The sequence below is a fragment of the Martes martes genome (genome assembly GCF_963455335.1).
Source record: "Martes martes genome assembly, chromosome: 5".
NCBI classification, from domain to species: Eukaryota; Metazoa; Chordata; class Mammalia; order Carnivora; family Mustelidae; genus Martes; species Martes martes.
In genome coordinates, this window is record NC_137892.1 from 26,019,006 (window position 1) to 26,043,066 (window position 24,061).

At 39.9% G+C, this 24,061-nt stretch overlaps 1 protein-coding gene across 1 annotated transcript in view; it reads left to right on the forward strand.

Annotated features, from left to right (window-relative positions):
* Positions 1–24,061, forward strand: part of HSD17B4 (hydroxysteroid 17-beta dehydrogenase 4) — a 104,687-nt gene that overhangs the window by 66,564 nt on the left and 14,062 nt on the right. The window contains exons 17-22 of the mRNA XM_080804999.1: positions 2,102–2,167; positions 10,267–10,336; positions 10,930–11,036; positions 12,152–12,238; positions 21,997–22,083; positions 23,517–23,655. Of these exons, the coding sequence (XP_080661125.1) occupies positions 2,102–2,167; positions 10,267–10,336; positions 10,930–11,036; positions 12,152–12,238; positions 21,997–22,083; positions 23,517–23,655 (556 nt within the window). The remainder of the gene's footprint in view (positions 1–2,101; positions 2,168–10,266; positions 10,337–10,929; positions 11,037–12,151; positions 12,239–21,996; positions 22,084–23,516; positions 23,656–24,061) is intronic.

Consider the following 24,061-nt stretch of genomic DNA (forward strand, 5'->3'; position numbering starts at 1 on the left):
CTCCAGGCGTGTGCAGCCAAAACACGTGATCCCTCTGCCCCAGTTCCCAGAATAGGGCGATGCCTTCTTCCCAGGAGGAGTTTACTGGTTTTTCTTCCCCTGTCACCACCCCCAGCTTATGTTGCTGAAGCTCCCTTTCAGGTCGAAGTAGTTCAGAGTTAGGCGATTCTCATCCTCTCCCCAGCTCCCACCTACAGGGTGGAAACTCTGTTCTACCTGTGCTAGGCTGAAAAGACTCAGGCCCCACTCCCTCCTGCCCCAGCTTGCTCATAGGGTGAGGATTTGATGCTGGAAGAGGAAGGCTGGGAGACCACTAGCCACTGGCCCTGCCCAACACCACTTCTTGTAAAGTGAGGCTGTCACTTGGCAGTAAGTGGGCCAATCTCCTTGCCCCTCCCCTGACTGCAGAGGAGGAGCAGTTTTGCTCATAGGTATGGCAGGCTGTCATGGTAAGAGATCGAAGAAATGCTTCCCAAGGAAACGGATTCATCGTGGAACAGAGTATTTGGAAATTCAAAAGTAAGGGTGCCCACAGAAAGCTAAGTTATGTTTGTGGTGAACATGTATCAGGCAGAGTCTGGCAGCTCCATGAGAGCAGGAAGCTAACAACTAGCCCAACTGGAAGTTTACCAGAGAGAACCTTGGAGAGACAGCTAAGGAGAGCCCTCATGGGATCCTAACAAACCTCAAAGCTGGGCTTCAGAGGCTAGCCCTGTGAAGAGGCCTGACTTTAGAGCAGTTTATGCCCCATGGCACTGTTGAAAATATTAGAGCAGTCATCCGGCACTTAGTGGAGCTAACAGGTGGGTACGATCCTTAACGAGGGAGACAGTTACAGAGAGCTCCACTAACACTGGTCTCCTCCACGGTGACTGTGTTCTTGCCCTAAGCCTAACCTCTCAGGAGCACCAGCAGAGCCTGCTGGAGGGGGGTCGGGGGAGGGGGAGGCGGAGACTTAGCGAGAACAGTCTAGTCAAGGCACTACACAGATAAACAAGTTAACAGTAACTGCAAGCCTGCGGACGAGAAAGGAGGTCAGTGTCCAGAGTTGCCCTAACAGGTCGTCTAAAATGTCCAGTCATCAACAGAAAATTACAAGACATGCAAGAAATAGGAGCACATGATCCAGAAACAGGAAAATAAAACCAGAACAAAACAGTCCATAGAAACTGCCTTTGAGAGGTCTTCACAGACAAGGACTTCTAAGCAGCTATTCCAAATGTGTTCAGAGAACTAAAGGAGAGCATGTTGAAGGAAATCATGTGCAATGCAGTGACTCCACAGAGAGAGAAAATCAAGAAAGAGAAATCAGGTAGTGGAAACAAAACAGAAGTCCCAGAGCTGAAAGTACAATGAAGGGAAGGAAGAATTTTCTAGAGTGCTCAACAGTAGATTTGAACTCTCAGAAGAAGGAACCAGAAAGCTTGAAGATCTCTCTCTCTCTTTGTCCATCTGTCTACCTACCTACCTACCTACATTAGTCTCAAGAATAAAGAGAAGAAAGTTGAAGAAAAGAAAAAGAATGAAGAACTTCAGGGAAATAAATGCAGGATACCTCCAGTACAGCAACGTGCGTGTAGTGGGAGTTCCAGTGAGAGAGGAGAGAGAGGAAGAAACCGGCAAAATGATGGAAGGAATACTTTGATGAAGAACATTGATCCACACATCCAAGGATCTCAGCCAAATGAGAGACCTGAACCCTTAGTAAAGTACATTTAAAGATGAAATCAATTCAAAGGTGTGAGTCGTTTGTCTAATTCTTATAGTTATCACCTTTTGCCCTGGGAAAAGAGTCTTCACCTCTGTTTCCCTTCTGGCCTAGAGAATGGGTCCGGTTGTATAATTCCTTTCATTAAACAGGGTCATTTCAGGGAAATCACCACACAGATGAGGCTAGCAGTTAGGAAATTTTAAATGTTATTTCCTGAGCAGGAAATATTTTTAAAAGCTTTTTTATCTAACTTGCCAATTTTATTACACTGAAGCAGGGTTGTTCATCAAATATACCCATTTGAGTAAAGAGAGTAACTCTTACTTTGTTAGTATTTAAGAGTAACTCTTACTTTGTTAGTATTTAACATGTGATGTGTTTTGATTTCAGGTAGCTGTAGCTGTGCCTACTAGACCTCCCGATGCTGTACTTAGAGACACCACCTCTCTTAATCAGGTAAGATTGTATTTTCCCTGTTTGCTTTGTTGGCCAGGGCTTAAAGAGACTGCCTAGCCCAGAAGTGAAGAGTTTCATTAAGGCCTTGGCAAGCAGGATAAAAAGAACTAAAAGGCAAATTTTCATCACATTTTTCACTTTCTGGAAAGAAAATCGAGCTGCATTGCTTGAAAACAGATCATTTTAAGCCAGTTTTAGTGGATAGGCAAAAATACAGCATTTTAGGAAGGGTGGCTGGCTTAATCTCTTTTGTTTGGCATGAATAATTTGTTTCCTGATGGAGGAGATAAAATCAGTAGACAGAGTCTGTGAGCATATGAGGACTGATTTAAGAAACAAAAGGTAACTGTAAAGATGAGAAAGGCCACTTTGTTTTTGTGAGTCCCCAAAGAGTCTTCCTGGCAGTGGCCAGAAGACAAAGCATGCAGGTACAGAACAGAATACATCACACTCTGACGGTCCTTTGTGAGGGAGCATCGGTAAGGATGGCAAATTATTCATAAGTTTATGTGGTTTTTGATGCTAATTTTGATATGCTTGATATGAGAACTTCTGCGGGATTTATGTTTGCAGGCAAATAGAAATTAATTTCATGAGCCAGAAAGAATTAAGATTGGTATTTTTTTTCCACACTGTGGAATCAGGTGACGGAAAGAAGGACACTTTTTTTTTTCCTGAGATTAGTTTTTGGCTTTCAGTATTTTTCCCATCCCCATTTCTTATCAATTTCTTAAGAATGCACCCATATTTATGTTTAATTAAAGCCTCATAGTGAAATTAATTTTATTAAGGCACTAAAAGGACAGAAAAGGCTTGGTGGTTTCATGGTTCAGAAAACCCAGCAGTGCTTCTTTATTATTCTTGGGTTACTGAAATTATAAAAGGAACCTGCTGTAGATAAGAAAAGCGGAATAGTTTCCAAGGCTTGAATTTCTATACACGGTAAGTTGAGAGGTTTTTTTTTTTTTTTTTTTAAAGCCTCGTTCAGAGAAGTAGAACTTTTCGTTAGTGTTCAGCAGAGTTGACTCTTGCTGTGTGATGAAGGACAGTCTTTAAGTTAACAAATACTTTTTGTATAAATAATGGGCACCCATTCATTATTTGACAGCATTTTGTCTCCTGTGGTCATTTGAAAATACGATGAAAGCCACATTCTGTTTCTTCAAAAATCATTTTTCATAAAATTTTGCATAAACTTCAAGGGATTTAGGGCTGTTTTAAACTGAATTGGTGCCGTTGGAGCCAGATCAAGTGGAAGAAATGGGATCGGTGGTCAAGGAGATGAAAGGACGCTTGGATACTCAGGATGTAAATGTCGGAATAACTGGGGCACCTGTTGCAAGCAATGAATGATTGAACATGGGCTTTGAATTGGTGTGTAAGTGCTGTAGACATTCCGAGAAGGGATACTCTTTAGGGAATGATGTTCGGAAGGTTCTGGTAGGAAAGCTGGCACTTAGCTGGGCTACCATGGTGTAGCTCTTCTCTCCGCACCAGTAGGGCTTGCAGTTTGCTGGGCCGGGGATAAGTAACGAGAGCTAACTATAAGAGACGAGGAGAGCATGAGGCTGTACGAGGGAGGGAATGGGAGTGACCACATGAGACAGTAGTGGGAGGTGGTTGTGGTTGGGCAGGTCGGGAAGGAGAAGTAGAAGTAAGGAAGAGATTATGTCATTATAGCTTCAACTCTGTGCTGGGTGTTTACATTAAATCAGTAATTTTTTGGTCACTAAGGAAACTGGCAACCATATCTTTAGCTTTTCCCGTATCACTTCTGGGACGGTCTCTTTCTCGTGTCTTTGGGAGCATTTCTTCATCTTCAAACTGGTATGACATTACCAGGTGTCCTTTGTAGCTTTTCATAATTATTAAGTAGAAAATGCATCCTTAGTAATCTAGAAAGATGAAGATATTAGATGTCAGGCTTTACAGCCGGGGAGAATGAAAATCAATACCTATTTTCCCCAGATACATATTTTATACCACTATTCTAACATTACCCACTAGCATTATTAAATAAAGTTACTCTTGGGTATATTGGTTATACGGTCCATTAAATTATTTTTTATTAAATTACAAGGTGTATTATAAGTAGCACCTTTTTTGTTTGTTTTTTTTATGATCCTGTGTGTTGCCTGGGTATTCCTTCTGCCTTCACTCATGTAGCTGTTCTATGGTAGCCGGGCCAGGAGGTTGAAGGTCTTACATAAGTTTAGGTCTTCATGCTGGCTTCTGCCTGGAGTGCCTCTAAACCCCACAAGGGCTCTTGCTTCATGTGATGGCTCATCTTCCAGGGCCTTTCTCTATGGCCCTCAAGGGAACCAACCTCTCTTCAGATTACTGGCACTCTCTTCTGTGTAGCTTTCCCCTCTCCCTTGCAGTCACATTCCAGCTGCACAGTCTCCCAGAGCTCTGATCTTTATCTCTTTAACTTGTTGAGATTGTTTTGCTCTCCTTGACTTTCCTTCTTTGTCCTGCAGTCTAGAAAGTGTTGTCCAGCAAAGAGATGTGATCTCTTGTTTGTGTCTCTTCTATCAAGACACAAGACAGTATATCAAGACATTGCTCTGCAATGTCGAAGAACAGTGCCTCCCTCCCCCATGTAAAATTTTTCTTTTTCCTAGTTTTTTTTTTAAGATTTTATTTATTTATTTGTCAGAATGAGAGAGAGAGTAAGAGCGAGCACAGGCAGAGGGAGAAGCAGGCAGAGGCAGAGGGAGAAGCAGGCTCCCTGCCAAGCAAGGAGCTGATGTAGGACTCGATCCTAGGACGCTGGGATCATGACCTGAGCCGAAGGCAGCCGCTTAACCAACTGAACCACCCAGGCGTCCCTCTTTTTCCTAGTTTTTGACAGTAGAAGGGATATTTTGTCATGGCCACAAGTGGAAGTCATAACCTTTCTCTTTGGTACACACCTTTTTATATACCCTTTGTGCCTCATTTTCTTGCTTATTACTCTGTGGTTTTCCAGTTTTTGTTTTTGTTTTTTTTTTAAAGATTTTATTTATTTATTTATTTGTCAGACAGAGAGAGAGAGAGCGCACACACACAAGCAGGCACAGTGGCAGGCAGAGGCTGAGAGAGAAGCAGGCTCCCTGCAGAGCAAGGAGCCTGATGCGGGACTCGATCCCAGGACCCTGGGATTGTGGCCTGAGCCGAAGGCAGTGGCTTAACAGACTGAGCCACCTAGGCATCCCGGTTTTCCAGTTTTTATCGTTGTCTTTTGTTTTCTACCTGTTTCCTGTATTACAGTTAAAGAGCCTCTTTTATTTTCTTGTTTCTCTTCTCCCTTATTCCCATTTTTTGAGCTGCATTAATTTTACTTTTTCAGAACATTTAACATGTAAAAATTCTTCTTCTGCTGTTGTCCCTATCTTTGTTTTAGTCTTAGATTTGCAAATGAGTATATCATTCCTTTTTGCTAAATGTTGCCCTGTCACCTCCATGTTGGATAAAGCTCCTCCTGTGGTAGGTTCCCCAAGAAGGGCTCACGTGTATTGTGTTCCTTTGGTTCCTGTGTATTTAAAACTGTTTTCCTATACCTTAGATTCTTTAAGAACAACTTGGTTGGATATGAAGTCTTAAGGATATGAAGTCTTGAGTTTCTCAGAAATGGTGTTCCATTGTTACTTTGCTTTCATATGTGGCTTTTGACAATTTTGATGCCAAGCTAATTATCTTTCTCTAAGTTACTTGGTCTTTATCCTTGAAGCCCTTAGGATATTTTTCTTTATCTTTATCTTTTTTTTTTTTTTTTTTTTGAGAGAGTAAGTGAGTGTGCAGGCAGTGGGGGAGGGTGGAGGGAGAGAGAATCCCAAGCAGGCTCCACGCTTAGTGCATAGGCCCATGTAGTGCTCTATTTCATGACCCCGAGATCATGACCTAAAATCAAGAATTGGATGCTCAACTGATCGAACTACCCAGGTGCTGCTATTTTTCTTTATCTTTAAAGCCTAATAGTTTAACTGTGCTGTGTCTCATCGTTGCCTATTCCTGGTCAATTTCCCCATGCCGCTGGTAGGTCTTTTGAATAGGTATATTTACATCTTCTTTTCAGCAAGTTTTTTAGGATCATAATTTTAGATAGTAGTTCTCATTCATTATTTTGTTTTTCTTCTTTAATTACTTTAATTTTATGTGTGTTGGATCTTATTCTGTCTTCTTTTAACCACTTGTCTCTGCCTTTTTTACTTCTCTCTTGGTCTCATTTCTATTCTCTTGGTTCTTTCCCTCCCTTTCTTTTATGCCCCTTATTACATTTTGATTTGAATATGTTTTCCTCGAGGCATCTTATATTTTTTTCAAATATTGTATTTACTTGAGGCAGGGGTGGGGGCAGAGTCAGGGGGGAGAGAGAGAATCTCAGGCAGACTCCCCACTGAGGGTGGAGGCCCATGTGGGCTCCCTGAGATCATGACCTGAGCCAAAATCAAAGAGTCAGGTTTTTAACTGACTGAGCCACCCAGGAGCCCATATGCATCTTCTAATTTAGTCTTCCTTACTGATAGAATTCCCCCCTTCCCTTTCTTTCCTGAGTTTAATTCTTATTTCATTCCTTCATGTTTTTTGTCCATTTGGTGTTCTTAGTTTTTGAGTTTTAGATTCATGGTGTTTGTTTCATATCCCCAAATGCTTGAATGTTGTGTTAGAGTTTTGTTCTGTTTGGTAGTTGTTTTGTTTGGGGAAATTTCATTTATTGTAATGTTTTGGTTCTTACTTCCTCTTTTAGTCTTACAGTAGCTTTCTACAGATGGAGGCTGCTTACCTGTTTGCAGTTTATGGGTAAAACAGGTAGTTTGTGGTAGTTAACGAGATGATCTCGTTAAGGAATTCAGGATCTCCTGCTTCTGTCAACGTGGCAGAGTGTGTTTTCTTTGAAAGATGGCTTTTTGGAATGGGACAGTGTCAGGAGCTGTTTTACTAATAAAATTTTTCTAGTTCTCTTTATATTAAATTTCCTATCTTGCTGCTTTTTCCCTACATTATCCAGTCTTGAAAGGGGACTTCTTTGTTTTATCCTTTCTCCCCCAGAAATGTTGCCTTTCTGAACTGCCATTTGGAGGCCGATGCACTTCTGATTCTTTTCTTTGTAGTCAGTGCTCTCATCTTTCAGGATTCTCCTCAGTACCTTTTTTTTTTTCCTCAAGGGGGACTTTCTGGAAGTGGTTTTTCTTTCTTTTCCTCTCCTCTCTTCCATACTGCTTTTGTGCACCCCTGGTTGCCCCCACCGCTCTCTCTAGTAGGTTTGAGAGGATGCTCAGAGGGTAGCTGTGCTGGAAATTGGTGCTTATTTTTCTGCTTACAGCAATTTGAAGTTCGCAGTGTTCTCCGTCTTTGGTTACACTGTCCGTAGTCTTGGGATCTGTGCAGTTTTATTTGTTCTTCATGGTGATATGTATGCTTTTTTGGAGCATGTGCGGATTTGACTGCACATTTCTGAGCATTTTGATTTAGCATTTAGTTTAGCTTCATGATACAATTTTTTTAAAAATAAAATTAAGAACTAATTTATTGATATGTTGAGGATCCTCCCACTCACATATAATATACAAGTAAGGCAATTTATAGCTGTTTCTCTTAGTTGTGTGTGTATGTGTGTGTTTGTGTTTTAGTGATTTTTGTATCTAGACAGAGATGAAACATGAAACAAGATTTCAGCTTTCCTTCTGAAAGTTGAAATATGAGTGTCCAAATATTCAGAAAGTAAGCCCTGACGGTGTTCCTTATTTGGAAAACGGTTATTTGGCATTTATGATTGAATTTAGTAAAACATCCAGTCCCTTGACTTTAGTCATGTCTCATGATGTCTCTGTTCTGTCTTTGCCATCTATAGGAAGCAGTACTATCATTGAAATAATATGAAAATTTTCATATTCCTTTAATAGGATTTCTTTAGGAGAATTAGTTGTTATTCATTTATAGGAAGGATATCTGTGGGGTAAGAATACTGGTACTAATCTTAAAACTTGGTTGTCGTATCCTTGTACACAGACACTGCCGTAGGTGACTGATGTCAGCCTCCTGTGACCATCTCAGGTGACCTCAAGGAGAAATAAAAAGGAGGAACCAAAAAACCAGTTAAACTGAGACATGCAAGCAGTATTTTTAAACAGTCAGATATATAGAAACATCATGTATTAAGATGACTGCAGCGTCTTTCTCGTATCTGCTTAGAAATCAGAAAACCTTAATTTTTACATTTGTAACAAATTATACCTTGTGACGTGCAAGTGTTCAGAGAAGTGCTGGCAAGCATGTGTTCCTTTTCTCCCTTTTGTATATATGATCCCTTGAGCTGACAAGCTTTGGGACAGTTCTTCAGAGCAATCTGAAAGACTGTTTCCCAGGGTAGAGTCCTCAGTAAGACAATGAATAAAGCATTTACTCACCTACTTTGAGCCTGTTGTTAATGCCTTTTAAAATAATAATAATAGCTCACATTTATTGAGGTATAAATATTTATCAAGGATAATGCTTTGTAAGAGTTGTATTACCTCTCAGTTTTTTAAGTGAGGAGATTGAGGCTCAGGGTGGTAAGGAAATGTGCCCATTAATGGCAGAGCTGGATCTGAACCCAGGTCTGTGTGGTATCAAAGCCCATGATCCATCATGTTCGACAGCTTGATCTTCAGGCTCTGAAATGTATCTTTGCTTTCATTTCTGTGCAACACAGTCCTATATATTTGCCTAATGTTTTATTGTTTGCAAAATGCTTTTTAAAAATTATCACTTAATCCGCTAACATATTACACAGAATCTTGCAACTATACTATATGATATCTTACACTACGATAATTGTTGATTTATATTTAGTTATTTTTAGAAGGTCATATAAAGGGAACAATGTTGAGTCATTGAGAAAATGAATCATTTATAGAAGTATTATATGGAGTGATGGAGAGGAGAAAGAGCTTATTAAAACTGTACAAAGCATATTTTAAAAGAAATGGTATTTTCCTGTACATTATGGAAAATGTTTTCTAGAAATGAAATGTATTAAAAAAGAATAATCAATAATTAAAAATAATAAGAATCTGGTAATTAAGGAAGTCATATATGCTGACATGATGAGTCTTTGTGCAGCATTTTAATAGTCTTGAAAAGCCTGAGGTAGCAACCGATGGGAAAGGGCAGGCATACTGAGGCAGATCCCATAGAGATACTTGGAATACTTACTGTTGGCTTTTTGGCAAGTCTCTCCCCATCAGTACTGAAAAGTACTCTCTGGCTTGAACAATAAACAAGCTAAATGCTGGGAGCTATGGCACCTTTTTCCCTATTGTTTTCTGTATCTTTCTGCTCATCCTGCCTCATCAAAGTGAGGAAGTGACAGGAAAATCTGGACTAAGCAGAAATTTTATCTCCCTGGCAACTTGTCCATCTGTTTTCTTAAAGGCTGAGCTCATGCTTGGGATTTGGGGTACCAGGAGGGTGAAAGTTGGCGGTCGTCTTTTTTTTTTTTTTTTTTTAAAGATTTTATCTATTTATTTGATAGAGATCACAAGTAGGCAGAGAGGCAGGCAGAGAGAGAGAGAAAGGAGGAAGCAGACTTCTCAGCTAGTGGACAGCCCCATGTGGGGCTCGATCCCAGGACTCTGGGATCATGACCTGAGCCTAAGGCAGAGGCTTTAACCCACTGAGCCACCCAGGAGCCCCTCGGCGGTCGTCTTTGATATTTATGTGTCTAGTATTGGTTTACAGGCTTCAGTTCAAAGTACCCCATTAAGAAAGTTGGCCTAAATTTTGCTTGGTTAGAAGCGGCTGTAAATACGTACCTTATCTTCATTGTGTTTTAATGAGAGTAGATTGACGGAGTCGTTTCCGTGACTTGCTCCTGACCCAGATGTAGTTCGTTGCTCCCCTTCCCATTATCTGGCAGGTTCCCTCCTCCCCAGCTGGTTTCAGTGGCAAGTGTTACAAAATGTATTTGATTTACAGCTCCTCTTTCTGTGTTAGAAATGTTATTTTTTAAATCAGAGCTTCAATTAGAATACATTTCTTATATAATAACCGACCATATATCCTGTTTTTCTTTTAATGTGTTCTTAGAAACTAGTTACTGAGAATAGCTTGTTACTTTTATAATTTATTCTCCGCAGGCTGCTTTGTACCGCCTCAGCGGCGACTGGAATCCCTTACACATCGATCCTAACTTCGCTGCTTTCTCAGGTGAGTTGCTCATGGTACATACCCATGAAAACTACTATCTCCGTCATCTGAGAGACATTGCTACTTAGGAGAGCTAGTTTGAGTAATATTTTAAAAATAGGCCTCTCCTAACACTTTTATGCCAAACATCGGGAAGGGCAGGATGTAGTGTTAAGAGGAGGGTGTGCTTGGAGTTCGTAATTCGGATGGTGGAGGACGGAAGTGAGCGCAGGGTTTCAGTGGGATCGTGTGGGTGCGTGTATGAGTTACCCTGACAGGCAGGGATGTTGGAGGAGAGAGCAAGGGACTGAGAGGTGAGGGAAGGATCGTCTGGTACGGACACCAGTGTGCAGGAGTTCATGGTTACAGCCCCAGCTAAACAGAACAGTGCTTTTTGTTCCCACCTCTCCAACATGCGTTCTTTTCTTGTTTCTTCTCAGTTTGTTTATTTCATAGTTTCACCCCGGAAGTATTTTTTACAAACTCTTTTCCACCTTGCTTAAAATAGATAGTATAATTCCTCTGAGTGCTGTTTGAAATCCTGAATTAACTCTCCTTGGCTTTTAAACAGGAAATGTGCCTCTGTCTATCCAAATTCTCTTTCTTTTATTTAGGTTTTGACAAGCCCATATTACATGGATTATGTACATTTGGATTTTCTGCCAGGCATGTTTTAAAGCAGTTTGCAGATAATGATGTGTCGAGATTCAAGGCAATTAAGGTATATCTGTATTATTGTGTAATTTTTTATTATTATTGTGTAATTTGAACATGAGTTCATTTTTTTTTTTTAGAAAAGAAAAGGAGTTTTAGTGACTTCATTGAATATAGGTAGTGTACTGAAACAATGCATGTTTCTTTTATTTCACTGACTTGGCAGTTAGCACGTGTTCCTGTTGCAGCTGCAAATATCTCTCACACTTGCACCGTGAGGGATATCATATGCAATTGTAATCTCAGCAGCATACACACGTCAGCCTATATGCATTAATAGAAACTTGAGATTTATCTTAAAAAATTTTTTTTTCAAAAAAAAAAAAAAAAAATTTTTTTTCACTGTTGTGTAATTTCCCCTAGCTTAATGAAGAATGTTAAGTAGCTGTGTTAGAACTCTCATAAACGTACACCTATGTCAGCTTGATGGCTGCTTACCGATTTGCACATTTTCATCCTTTATAAATTACCAAATTACCCCCTAGCTCTGCACACAGTACCTTTGCAGAGGTGTACGTCAAAAGGCAGACACTGAAAACAAAGTTTAAGATGGTGTCAGAGAGCTCCAGAAGCTTTTATCGATTTGTGCTCCATGCAGCAGTGAAAATGCATTTTCTGATATGCTGCCTGTAAGAACACTGGTTATTTTCATGCTTTTCATTTTATTATAACTACTTGTATGATTATGCAGTCCGATGTACACAGAACAAATACAGAGGTATAGAAAGTGAGGAGATAAGAAGTGGCGTTCATTTGTCCTGCACGGCGCCCCCCCCCCACCGATCTTACTCCCCAGGCTCATGCAGTACCACTGTGGACCCGATCCTTTACCTTATTCTGGGGGCACCTGTATCACTCTCCTCATGATGATGCTTCTGTTTCTTCATCAAGATTAAAGACTATTTATGGACTCTTTATTTTGGAAGATAAACTAGCTTAATACAAACTGTATCCATTATCTAATTTTAATTATACTTCTATTTTTGTTCCTTTATGAACTGAAATGTATTTAAACCTCTCTTTTCTTTTATGTTCTCTAACGTCCATCTGAATTTCTTTCCCCACAAACAGGAAGGTTTCATTCTGAAACACATGTAACCCCCGAACTCATTTCTTTTCAAGGTTCGTTTCGCAAAACCGGTATATCCAGGACAGACTCTACAAACTGAGATGTGGAAGGAAGGAAACAGAATCCATTTCCAAACCAAGGTATGAGTCATGCTGTTAGAGGTTCCTTGTTTTGTTGCCAGCTTCCCTACCCTCTGGAACCTCAGTCCGTGCTCTAGCATTCTTTCCATGAGTGCTGTGGGTATGATGGAAAACCTAGAAGGTTTTTTTTTTTTTTTTTTTTTTTTTTTTTTAAAGATTTTATTTATTTATTTGACAGAGAGAGATCACAAGTAGGCAGAGAGGCAGGCAGAGAGAAGGCGGCGGGGGAGAAGCAGGCTCCCTGCTGAGCAGAGAGCCCGATGCGGGACTTGATCCCAGGACCCTGAGATCATGACCTGAGCTGAAGGCAGCGGCTTAACCCACTGAGCCACCCAGGCGCCCTAGAAGGTTTTTTTTTAATCAGTGGTAACTTTTCATTGAAAATAAGATGCCTATGTATCTTCTTTTTAATTTTGTTTTACTTTCTTACTACGTTGGTGCCTGTATGTAGGAGTGGCACAGCTATTTGGAAAACCCAACCAATGCTGTCTTTTTGGCTCAACCAGTCAATCAAGTTGTTGTCAAAATATAATCTTCAGAATATTAAAGGCATGACTCTCACACGGATGTAAAATGAAAATATGACAGAACTGTCTAATTGCTTAATGAGGGAGCTGGCAAGATGATAAAGCTGGTTCACAAGAGAATTAGAGCAACAGTGTTTGCCTGGTCCAACAGGAGCTGCTCTCAAATAATCTTGCTGAATTAGAGGCATAACTAATTAATGTCCTACAGAAAAAGTAAAACCATACCCTTAATCGTTAGGTTTTCTACTGGACAGAAATCATGTGCATCTTGATCACAACAAAATCTGGAAATTAACACCTTTTGTCACAGAGGTTGGACCTAATTAAGAGCAGGTGACAGGACAAAAAATAAGTATGCCTTCCTATAAAGAGCTAGGTGATGTGTGGGTGAGGCTATTAGCAGTATTCCAGTAAAATACTAAAAGGACAGGCAATCACCTCTTTTTTTGTAAGTTTTTTAGAGATAATCGTTGTTAACATGGTTGACCAGACTGGTACTTTTTCGGCCCATGATTCTGTCCTTGTTAAAAATCAGATGATGTGGGTGGGGGAGTCAAGATGGCGGAGAAGTAGCAGGCTGAGACGACATCAGGTAGCAGGAGATCAGCTAGACAGCTTACCAATCCATTGCGAACACCTACAAATCCAACAGGAGACCGAAGAGAAGAAGAGCAACAATTCTAGAAACAGAAAATCGACCACTTTCTGAAAGGTAGGATGGCGGAGAAGTGAATCCAAAGCGATGGGAAGATAGACTGCAGTGGGAGGGGCCGGCTCCCGGCAAGCGGCGGAGCAGTGGAGCACAAAGTCAGGACTTTTAAAAGTCTGCTCCACTGAGGGACATCGCTCCAGAGGCTAAACCGAGGTGAAGCCCAAATGGGATCTGCGTAGCCCCAGGTCTCGCGGGGTCACAGAAGGATCGGGGGTGTCTGAGTGTCGCAGAGCTCGCAGATCTTAGAGCGGGGAAGCTGGCTACAGAGACCAAGCCGAGGAGTGAGCTCTCAGCTCGGGGTTACCTTGAACCGGGCACAGGCTGGGTGAGCTCAGAGCGTGGCCAGAGACCAGGGAGACAGAGTGATTGAGCGCTTTTCTCCAAGCACGCGGCTGGAGGCCAGGGAGACGGGACCAACCAAGCGCTTTTCTCCAAGTGTGAGTGAATGAGCACTTTTCTCCAGGTGCAGCCAGAGACCAGGGAGATGGGAGCAATTGGGCGCTCTTCTCTGAGGGCGCACTGAGGAGCAGGGCCCTGGGCTCTCGGCTCTTCCAGGCCAGAGACTGGGAGGCTGCCATTATAATTCCCATCCCCTGGAACTCTGCGGAAAGCCTTCAGGGAACAAAAGCTCCCGAAAGCGAACCTGAGTGGATTACTTAGCCTGGCCCCTGATGAGGGCGGGGCAATTCCACCTCGGGCAAAGACACTTGAGAATCACTACAACAGGCCCCTCCCCCAGAAGATCAACAAGAAACCCAGCCAAGACCAACTTCACTTACCAAGGAGAACAGCAGAATTCCAGAAGAGGAGAAAGCAAAGCAAGGAATTCATGGCTTTCTCCCCATGATTCTTTAGTCTTGCAGTTAATATTTTTTTTCTTTTTTCCTCTGCTAATTTTTTTTTTTTTAACTCTTACCCTTTTTTTAAACTCTTATCCTCTTTTAACGTTTTTTTTAACTAGTTTATCTTAACAATGCCTTACCAAAAAAAATAATACTTTTTTTAACCTTCATTATTATAGTCATATTTTATCCTCTATTGTATCTAACTTTATTATTTGTATACACATAGGGTTTTTTCTTCTAAAAAATTTTGGGGTATAACTTCTAATAGATCAAAATATACCCTAAATGTAGCTCCAGGCTTGTTCTAGTTTCCAGCCCGAGAAATTCTCTCCACTTTCTTTTTCTTTATTCTGCCAACCAACTTGCTTTATCAACTCATTTTTTAGAAATTAAAAAAAAAATCTCATCTTTATAGGCTTATTCCATCTCTTCATTATGCCTACCCTTATATATGTTTTTCATCCTTTAAAATTGCGGGAGGTAGTTCCTACTAAGAGACCAAAATACTCCCAAATTAAGTGAGGGAATTTGTTCTAGTTGCCAGTCTAATATATCTATATATTTTTTTCTTTTCTTTTCTCTTACAATATTTTTTCTTTACTTGTTTTCCTTTTCTTTCTTTCTTTCTTTTTTTTTTTTAAATTCTTTCTTATCCCCTTTTTCCCTCGCACAATTTGGGGTCTCTTCTGATTTGGTTAAAGCACATTTTCCTGGGGTCTTTGAAACCCTTTTAACATCTTATTTGCTCCTTTATACATTCTTATCTGGACAAAATGACAAGGCGGAAAAACTCACCGCAAAAAAAAGAACAAGAGGCAGTACCAAAGGCTAGGGACCTAATCAATACGGACATTGGTAATATGACAGATCTAGAGTTCAGAATGACGATTCTCAAGGTTCTAGCCAGGCTCAAAAAAGGCATGGAAGATATTAGAGAAACCCGCTCCGGAGAGATAAAAGCCCTTTCTGCAGAAATAAAAGAACTAAAATCTAACCAAGTTGAAATAAAAAAAGCTATTAATGAGGTGCAATCAAAAATGGAAGCTCTTACTGCTAGGATAAATGAGGCAGAAAAAAGAATTAGTGACATAGAAGACCAAATGACAGAGAATAAAGAAGCTGAGCAAAAGAGAGACAAACAAATACTGGACCACCAGGAGAGAATTCGAGAGATAAGTGACACCATAAGACGACACAACATTAGAATAATTGGGATCCCAGAAGAAGAAGAAAGAGAAAGGGGAGCGGAAGGTATATTGGAGAGAATTATTGAAGAGAATTTCCCTAATATGGCAAAGGGAACAAATATCAAAATCCAGGAGATGCAAAGAACGCCCCTCAAAATCAATAAAAATAGGTCCACACCCCGTCACCTGAGAGTAAAATTTACAAGTCTTAGCGACAAAGAGAAAATCCTGAAAGCAGCCCGGGAAAAGAAGTCTGTAACATACAAGGGTAAAAACATTAGATTGGCAGCAGACTTATCCACACAGACCTGGCAGGCCAGAAAGAACTGGCATGATATATTCAGAGCACTAAACCAGAAAAACATGCAGCCAAGAATACTATATCCAGCTAGGCTTTCATTGAAAATAGAAGGAGAGATAAAAATCTTCCAGGACAAACAAAAACTGAAAGAATTTGCAAACACCAAACCAGCTCTACAGGAAATATTGAAAGGGGCCCTCTAAGCAAAGAGAGACCCTAAAAGTAGTAGATCAGAAAGAAACAGAGACAATATACAGTACCAGTCACCTTACAGGCAATACAATGGCACTGAATTCATATCTCTCAATAGTTATCCTGAATGTTAATGGGCTAAATGCCCCAATCAAAAGACACAGGGTATCAGAATGGATAAAAAAACAAAACCCATCAATATGCTGCCTACAAGAAACTCATCTTAGACCCGAAGACACCTCCAGATTTAAAGTGAGGGGATGGAAAACAATGTACCATGCTAATGGACATCAGAAGAAAGCTGGGGTGGTAATCCTTATATCAGATCAATTAGATTTTAAGCCAAAGACTATAATAAGAGATGAGGAAGGACACTATATCATACTCAAAGGGTTTGCCCAACAAGAAGACCTAATAATTTTAAATATCTATGCCCCTAACGTGGGAGCAGCCAACTATATAAAACAATTAATTACAAGATCAAAGAAACACATTGACAATCATACAATAATAGCAGGGGACTTTAACACTCCCCTCACTGAAATGGATAGATCATCTAAGCAAAAGATCAACAAGGAAATAAATGCCTTAAATGACACACTGGACCAAATGGACATCACAGATATATTCAGAACATTCCACACCAAAATAACAGAATACACATTCTTCTCTAGTGCACATGGAACATTCTCCAGAATAGACCATATCCTGGGTTATAAATCAGGTCTCAACCGGTATCAAAAGATTAGGATCATTCCCTGCATATTTTCAGACCACAACGCTCTGAAGCTAGAACTCAATCACAAGAGGAAATTTGGAAAGAACCCAAATACATGGAGACTAAACAGCATCCTTCTAAAAAATGAATGGGTCAACCAGGAAATTAAAGAAGAGTGAAAAAAATTCATGGAAACAAATGATAATGAAAACACAACGGTTCAAAATCTGTGGGACACAACAAAGGCAGTCCTGAGAGGAAAATATATAGCGGTACAAGCCTTTCTCAAGAAACAAGAAAGGTCTCAAGTACACAACCTAACCCTACACCTAAAGGAGCTGGAGAAAGAACAACAAAGAAAGCCTCAACCCAGCAGGAGAAGAGAAATCATAAAGATCAGAGCAGAAATCAATGAAATAGAAACTAAAATAACAATAGAACAAATCAATGAAACTAGGAGCTGGTTCTTTGAAAGAATTAGTAAGATTGACAAACCCCTGGCCAGACTTATCAAAAAGAAAAGAGAAAGGACGCAAATAAATAAAATCATGAATGAAAGAGGAGAGATCACAACCAACACCAAAGAAATACAAACAATTATAAGAACGTACTATGAGCATCTCTACGCCAACGAATTCGACAATCTCGAAGAAATGGATGCATTTCTAGAGACATATAAACTACCACAACTGAACCAGGAAGAAATAGAAAGCCTGAACAGACCCATAACCAGTAAGGAGATTGAAACAGTCATCAAAACCTCCAAATAAACAAAAGCCCAGGGCCAGACGGCTTCCCGGGGGAATTCTACCAAACACTTAAAGAAGAACTAATTCCTATTCTCCTGAAACTGTTCCAAAAAATAGAAATGGAAGGAAAACTTCCAAACTCATTTTATGAGGCCAGCATCACCTTGATCCCAAAACCAGTCAAGGATCCCATCAAAAAAGAGAATTACAGACCAATATCCTTGATGAACACAGATGCGAAAATTCTCACCAAAATACTAGTCAATAGGATCCAACAGTACGTTAAAAGGATTATTCACCACGACCAAGTGGGATTTATTCCAGGGCTGCAAGGTTGGCTCAACATCCGCAAATCAGTCAATGTGATACAATACATTAATAAAAGAAAGAACAAGAACCATATGATACTCTCCATAGATGCCGAAAAAGCATTTGACAGAGTGTAGCATCCCTTCCTGATTAAAATTCTTCAAAGTGTAGGGATAGAGGGCACATACCTCAATATTATCAAAGCCATCTATGAAAAACCCACCGCAAATATCATTCTCAATGGAGAAAAACTGAAAGCTTTTCTGTTAAGGTCAGGAACACGGCAAGGATGTCCGTTATCACCACTGCTATTCAACATAGTACTAGAAGTCCTAGCCTCAGCAATCAGACAACAAAAAGAAATTAAAGGCATCCAAATTGGCAAAGAAGAAGTCAAACTATCACTCTTTGCAGATGATATGGTACTATATGTGGAAAACCCAAAAGGCTCCACTCCAAAACTGCTAGAACTTGTACAGGAATTCAGTAAAGTGTCAGAATATAAAGTCAATGCGCAGAAATCAGTTGCATTTTTTTACACTAACAACAAGACAGAAGAAAGAGAAATTAAGGAGTCAGTCCCATTTACAATTGCACCCAAAACCGTAAGATACCTAGGAATAAACCTAACCAAAGAGGCAAAGAATCTATACTCAGAAAACTATAAAGTACTCATTAAAGAAATTGAGGAAGGCACAAAGAAATGGAAAAATATTCCATGCTCATGGATTGGAAGAACAAATATTGTGAAAATGTCTATTCTACCTAAAGCAATCTACACATTTAATGCAATCCCTATTAAAATCCCACCCATTTTTTTCAAAGAAATAGAACAAATAACCCTAAAATTTATATGGAATCAGAAAAGACCTCGAATAGCCAAAGGAATATTGAAAAAGAAAGCCAAAGTTGGTGGCATCACAATTCCAGACCTCAAGCTCCATTACAAAGCTGTCATCATCAAGACAGTATGGTATTGGCACAAAAAGAGACACATAGATCAATGGAACAGAATAGAGAGCCCAGAAATAGACCCTCAACTCTATGGTCAACTAATCTTCAACAAAGCAGGAAGGAATGTCCAATGGAAAAAAGACAGCCTCTTCAACAAATGGTGCTGGGAAAATTGGACAGCCACATGCAGAAAAAGGAAATTGGACCATTTCCTTACACCATACATGAAAAGAGACTCAAAATGGATGAAAGACCTCAGTGTGAGAATGGAATCCATCAAAATCCTTGAGGAGAACACAGGCCGCAACCTCTTTGACCTCAGCCCCAGCAATTTCTTCCTAGGAACATCGCCAAAGACAACAGAAGCAAGGGCAAAAATGAACTGTTCGGATTTTATCAAGATCAAAAGCTTTTGCACAGCAAAGGAAATAGTTAACAAAACCAAAAGACAACTGACAGAATGGGAGAAGATATTTGCAAACGACATATCAGATAAAGGGCTAGTATCCAAAATCTATAAAGAGCTTAGTAAACTCAACACCCAAAGAACAAATAATCCAATCAAGAAGTGGGCAGAGGACATGAACAGACATTTCTGCAAAGACATCCAGATAGCCAATAGACACATGAAAAAGTGCTCCACATCACTTGGCGTCAGGGAAATACAAATCAAAACCACAATGAGATACCACCTCACACCAGTCAGAATGGCTACAATTAACAAGTCAAGAAATGACAGATGCTGGCGAGGTTGCGGAGACAGGGGAACCCTCCTACACTGTTGGTGGGAATGCAAACTGGTGTAACCACTCTGGAAAACAGTGTGGACGTTCCTCAAAAAACTGAACGTAGTTCCTCAAAAAACTACCCTATGACCCAGCGATTGCACTACTGGGTATATATCCTAAAGATACAAACGTGGTGCTCCTAAGGGGCACATGCACCTGAATGTTTATAGCAGCAATGTCCACAATAGCTGAACTATGGAAAGAACCTAGATGTCCATCAACAGATGAATGGATAAAGAAGAGGTGGTATATATACACAATGGAATACTATGCAGCCATCAAAAGAAATGAAATCTTGCCATTTGCAATGACGTGGATGGAACTAGAGGGTATTATGCTTAGTGAAATAAGTCAGTCAGAGAAAGACAACTATCATATGATCTCCCCGATATGAGGAAGTGGAGATGCAACATGGGGGGTTTGGGGGGTAGGAATAGAAAAAATGAAAGAAGATGGGTTCGGGAGGGAGACAAACCATAAAAGACCCATTCTCAAAAAACAGACTGAGGGTTGCTGGGGGGGAGGGGGGTTGGGCTAGGGTCGTGGGGATATGGACATTGGGGAGGGTATGTGCTATGGTAAGTGCTGTGAAGTGTGTAAACCTGGCAATTCACAGACCTGTACCCTTGGGGATGAAAATACATTGTACGTTTACAAAAAATTTTAAAAATTAATAAAAAAAAAGAAAAATCAGATGGTGTGTGTTGAGCAGTATAGACACCCCCATGAATAATAATAGTAGCTATTAAATACTCTGAACAGGCTATACCATTATTTCTAATATGGCCAAGAACTCTCCATTCACTAAAAAAAATCTAAATACTTGCTCACAATCACACAGAAAGTGGTCAAGCTGGGAGACACACCCAGGTCTTCCTGGCTCAAAGCTCCAGTCTCAGAGCCCTTGCTCTTCTTACTGTATCGTAGTTTCTTTTGTTAAGAAATAACTTTGCAGAACTCAGCTCTCTGTGGCTGCCTTACTCCTCATGAATTCCTGTGGCTTGCAGTGTCCCGTTCCTGCTTAATTTGTGTATACCCTTCATTTGCCGGGGCCTCCTGTCTTCTCGGCTTCCTCCAAGCTCTCCCTTGCCCTCAGAGGCAGCCCCTTATGGCTCACTCCCCTTTTCCTGCCCCCACAGACTCACAAATGGCCTTTCTCTGAAATCCTCTTGTGGTTAATATTTGTGCCACCTCTTCTGGAGCCTTCCTATTTTCTAATTATTTTGAGTAAGTTTTATTTTTTGAGTAAGGTAATGAAATCTATAAGCGGTAAGGTCCATGACCACATTACAGGTTTTGATTTTCCTCAGTTGCAGTAATGAACAGCATAGAAATAATCTCCATGGATACAGACTTAAAGGGCTGAGAAAGAATTTAATATCTAAATAGAATACCTTTTTGCCATTTTGATAAATTCTAAGCACATCTTCCTATCTTTTCTCTGTATTCACCTTTCCCTCCCAGTGATCAGAGGTATTCTTTCCTATTACATATAGGAATCCTTCTTTCCTTCCTTCCCTCCTTCCTTCATGTTGTATTTTAAGAAACATTTTAAACTAATGTTCCAAAATGACATGCTTGGCTTGGTTACAGAAAAGTAATTTACTAAAGTGTATTTTGTTCATAAATTGGCTCTTTCCGTGCTTTGCACTGTATATAATTAGAGATAAAATGAACAAATTGTTTGAAAGATCTTTCTTCTGAAGTACGAGGGCAAGTGGTCAAGGGAGAATGATCTCAGTTGCTAAAAATCTGGTTTTATAAATGCTTCCTTAATTTTTAGACCCAGTTCTGCCCATTGGTAGCAACACCATAATTTTATGAAAGAGTAGCCATTGGAATGATTTTAGATGAAGGATTAGGGATTCGAATTTGAGTTCCTTTCATGAGTGTTTTGATGAAAGTCTATTTAAGCATTTAGTTTATGCTGTGTACCCTTCCTATTTGTAATAAGAGCTAGAGTTATTGCTTAAAAAGGATCACTGTGGTCTGTTCCAGCGGATTTTATTCTCTCTGAATAGAATAAATGCACTTTGAGCATCACTGTGTCATGTGGGTACTCAGCCATGCATTGTACTGCTTACTAGAATTCAACACTCCTTGCCCTAGCTCCCCATGAGACACACTTAGGTTTAAAAAGTAATTTCCCCAAATACCAATGCCAAGGATCTGCCATAGGCCGTTTAAATTAGAATTTGGGAGATGGGACCTGGTCATAGGTATTTTTTAAAAGGGTACCAGTGGATTCTGCAGTTAGGGTTAATAACAGTTGTATTAAAACAGCAAGCCTTCATGTTTGTTCATCTTGACATTTAATTTATAAACATGATTTAATTTGGATTCTTATTTTCTTATGATGATGATGAAAAATTGCCGTTTTCTTTTAAATGACTGTATACTGTTTTGCAACAATACTATGTTTTCGTTGGAATCATCAGAGTGAATTGGTTTTTTCCCCTCTTACATCTCTTTTAAGGTCCAAGAAACCGGAGACATTGTCATTTCAAATGCGTATGTGGATCTCTTGCCAAAATCTGATACTTCAGTGAAGACACCCTCTGAGGTGGGTTATAGAAACTGGTAGCCAAGTCATTTCCTGATTGGTGAATTTCAGTTAAGATTACTTTTATTTTATTTTATTTATTTTTAAAGATTTTATTTATTGACAGAGAGAGAGAGAGAGACAGCAAGAGAGGGAACACAAGCAGGGGGAGCGGGAGAGGGAGAAGCAGGCTTCCTGCTGAGCAGTGAGCTGGATGCAGGGTTGGATCCCAGGACCCTGGGAGCATGACCTGAGCAGATGCTTAACAACTGAGCCATCCAGTTGTCTCTAAGATTACTTTTAGAATGTTCAGGCTGCTTTAGACAAGTAAGAGCTTTGAAAGATTTTTAATTCTTAAAGGACGTTAATCCAAAACTTCAAGTAAAGGAATATTTGACAGTTTAGGAATTTCTTTAACTTTTTTTTAAGGAAGATACTGAGGTGCCTCTCAAGAGAAAATAATTGATTTTTCTAGTTTTAGAGTAACTGAATCAGTCGTTTAATGAGAAATCTTTTTTTTTTTAAATTTTTAAAGATTTTATTTATTTGTCAGAGAGAGAAAGAATGTGCATAAAGCAGGGTTAGGGGCAGAGGGAGAAGCAGGCTCCCCACTGAGCAAGGAGCCCAAAGTGGGACTCTATCCCAGGACCCCGGATTATGATTTGAGCTGAAGGCAGATGCTTAACCGACTGAGCCACCCAGGCGTCCCGGTTGTTTAATGAGAAATCTTAAACTAACAATATTCTGGAGAAAAATAGAGGAAAAAGTTAAATATCCCTGTACCTTTGCTTGATTTAAAGATTTGTGTAAAGATTTATGTAAATTTGTGTGTATGCAAATATAAAAGCAATAGCTTGTATTATTTATTAAAACATTTCTGCTATCCTCTCTTAACAGAGGCTTTTAATACAAATGTTTATATTCTTGATCTTCAGAATAGTAACCTTATAATATTGAGGTTCTCAGACCCATGATCTTTAATTTTCTGTTGTAAGCTACATCATCACCTAAAGCCTGAATATTGAGATCCCTTTTAAGAAGAATCTAAGATCAAAAACTTCAGAAGTGTTAGAGCTACAAGGAGTTGCGGGCTGCACTTAACTTAATCCTATTTTACAAAGAAAGAAATGAGATCACAGAGGTTGATTGATTTGTCCAGTATCTTGCTTCTCAAGTTAGTTAGGACACAGGTTGTCTAGCTCCTAGGGTACTTTTAAAATATTATTTCTGAATGCTGATGAAAGTAAAATCCTCTCACTAAGACTGAGGTCGTGGATGACATCAATAAACATAAGGGAAGAGTGAAAGGAGCCTGGTGTGAAAAAAATGAGTTTGCCTTATTTTAATGCAGATTTAAAAAAAATCTCTTTATTGCACATACACATTTTGTAATCATTTTTTCCCCTTGAGTCATTTTTACAAAATTTTCAAGTTAATTTTTTTCTTTTTGCTAGGGTGGGGAGCTCCAGAGTACTCTGGTCTTTGAGGAGATAGGTCGCCGCCTTAAGGATATCGGGCATGAGGTGGCGAAGAAGGTCAATGCCGTATTTGAGTGGCATATCACTAAAGGTGGACACACGGCAGCCAAGTGGAGTAAGTCCTGTCCCTGACTTTACACTGTTCTGAGGTTGTGCTCGCTTCGGCAGCACATATTCACTGTTCTGAGGTTGCTCTTAGGAAACAGAGAGAGAGTATCCTTCTTATCAAAGCCTGTCTCTTTGAAGGTAGGTCAACCCTGCCTTCATGTGAAATATCGGGTTTCAGGGCACTCAGAAGACGGTGTATTTCAGGGATGTAAAAGAATCCATTAAAATGAAAATACCTCTTTTAAAGATTTCGTTGTAATACCTGAAATTCATACTTTGAAATGGTGGTGGTAGCTCTGTGCATCTTTAATTTTTTTTTTTTTAAGATTTTATTTATTTATTTGACAGACAGAGATCACAAGTAGGCAGAGAGGCAGGCAGAGAAAGAGGAAGGGAAGCAGACTCCCTGCTGA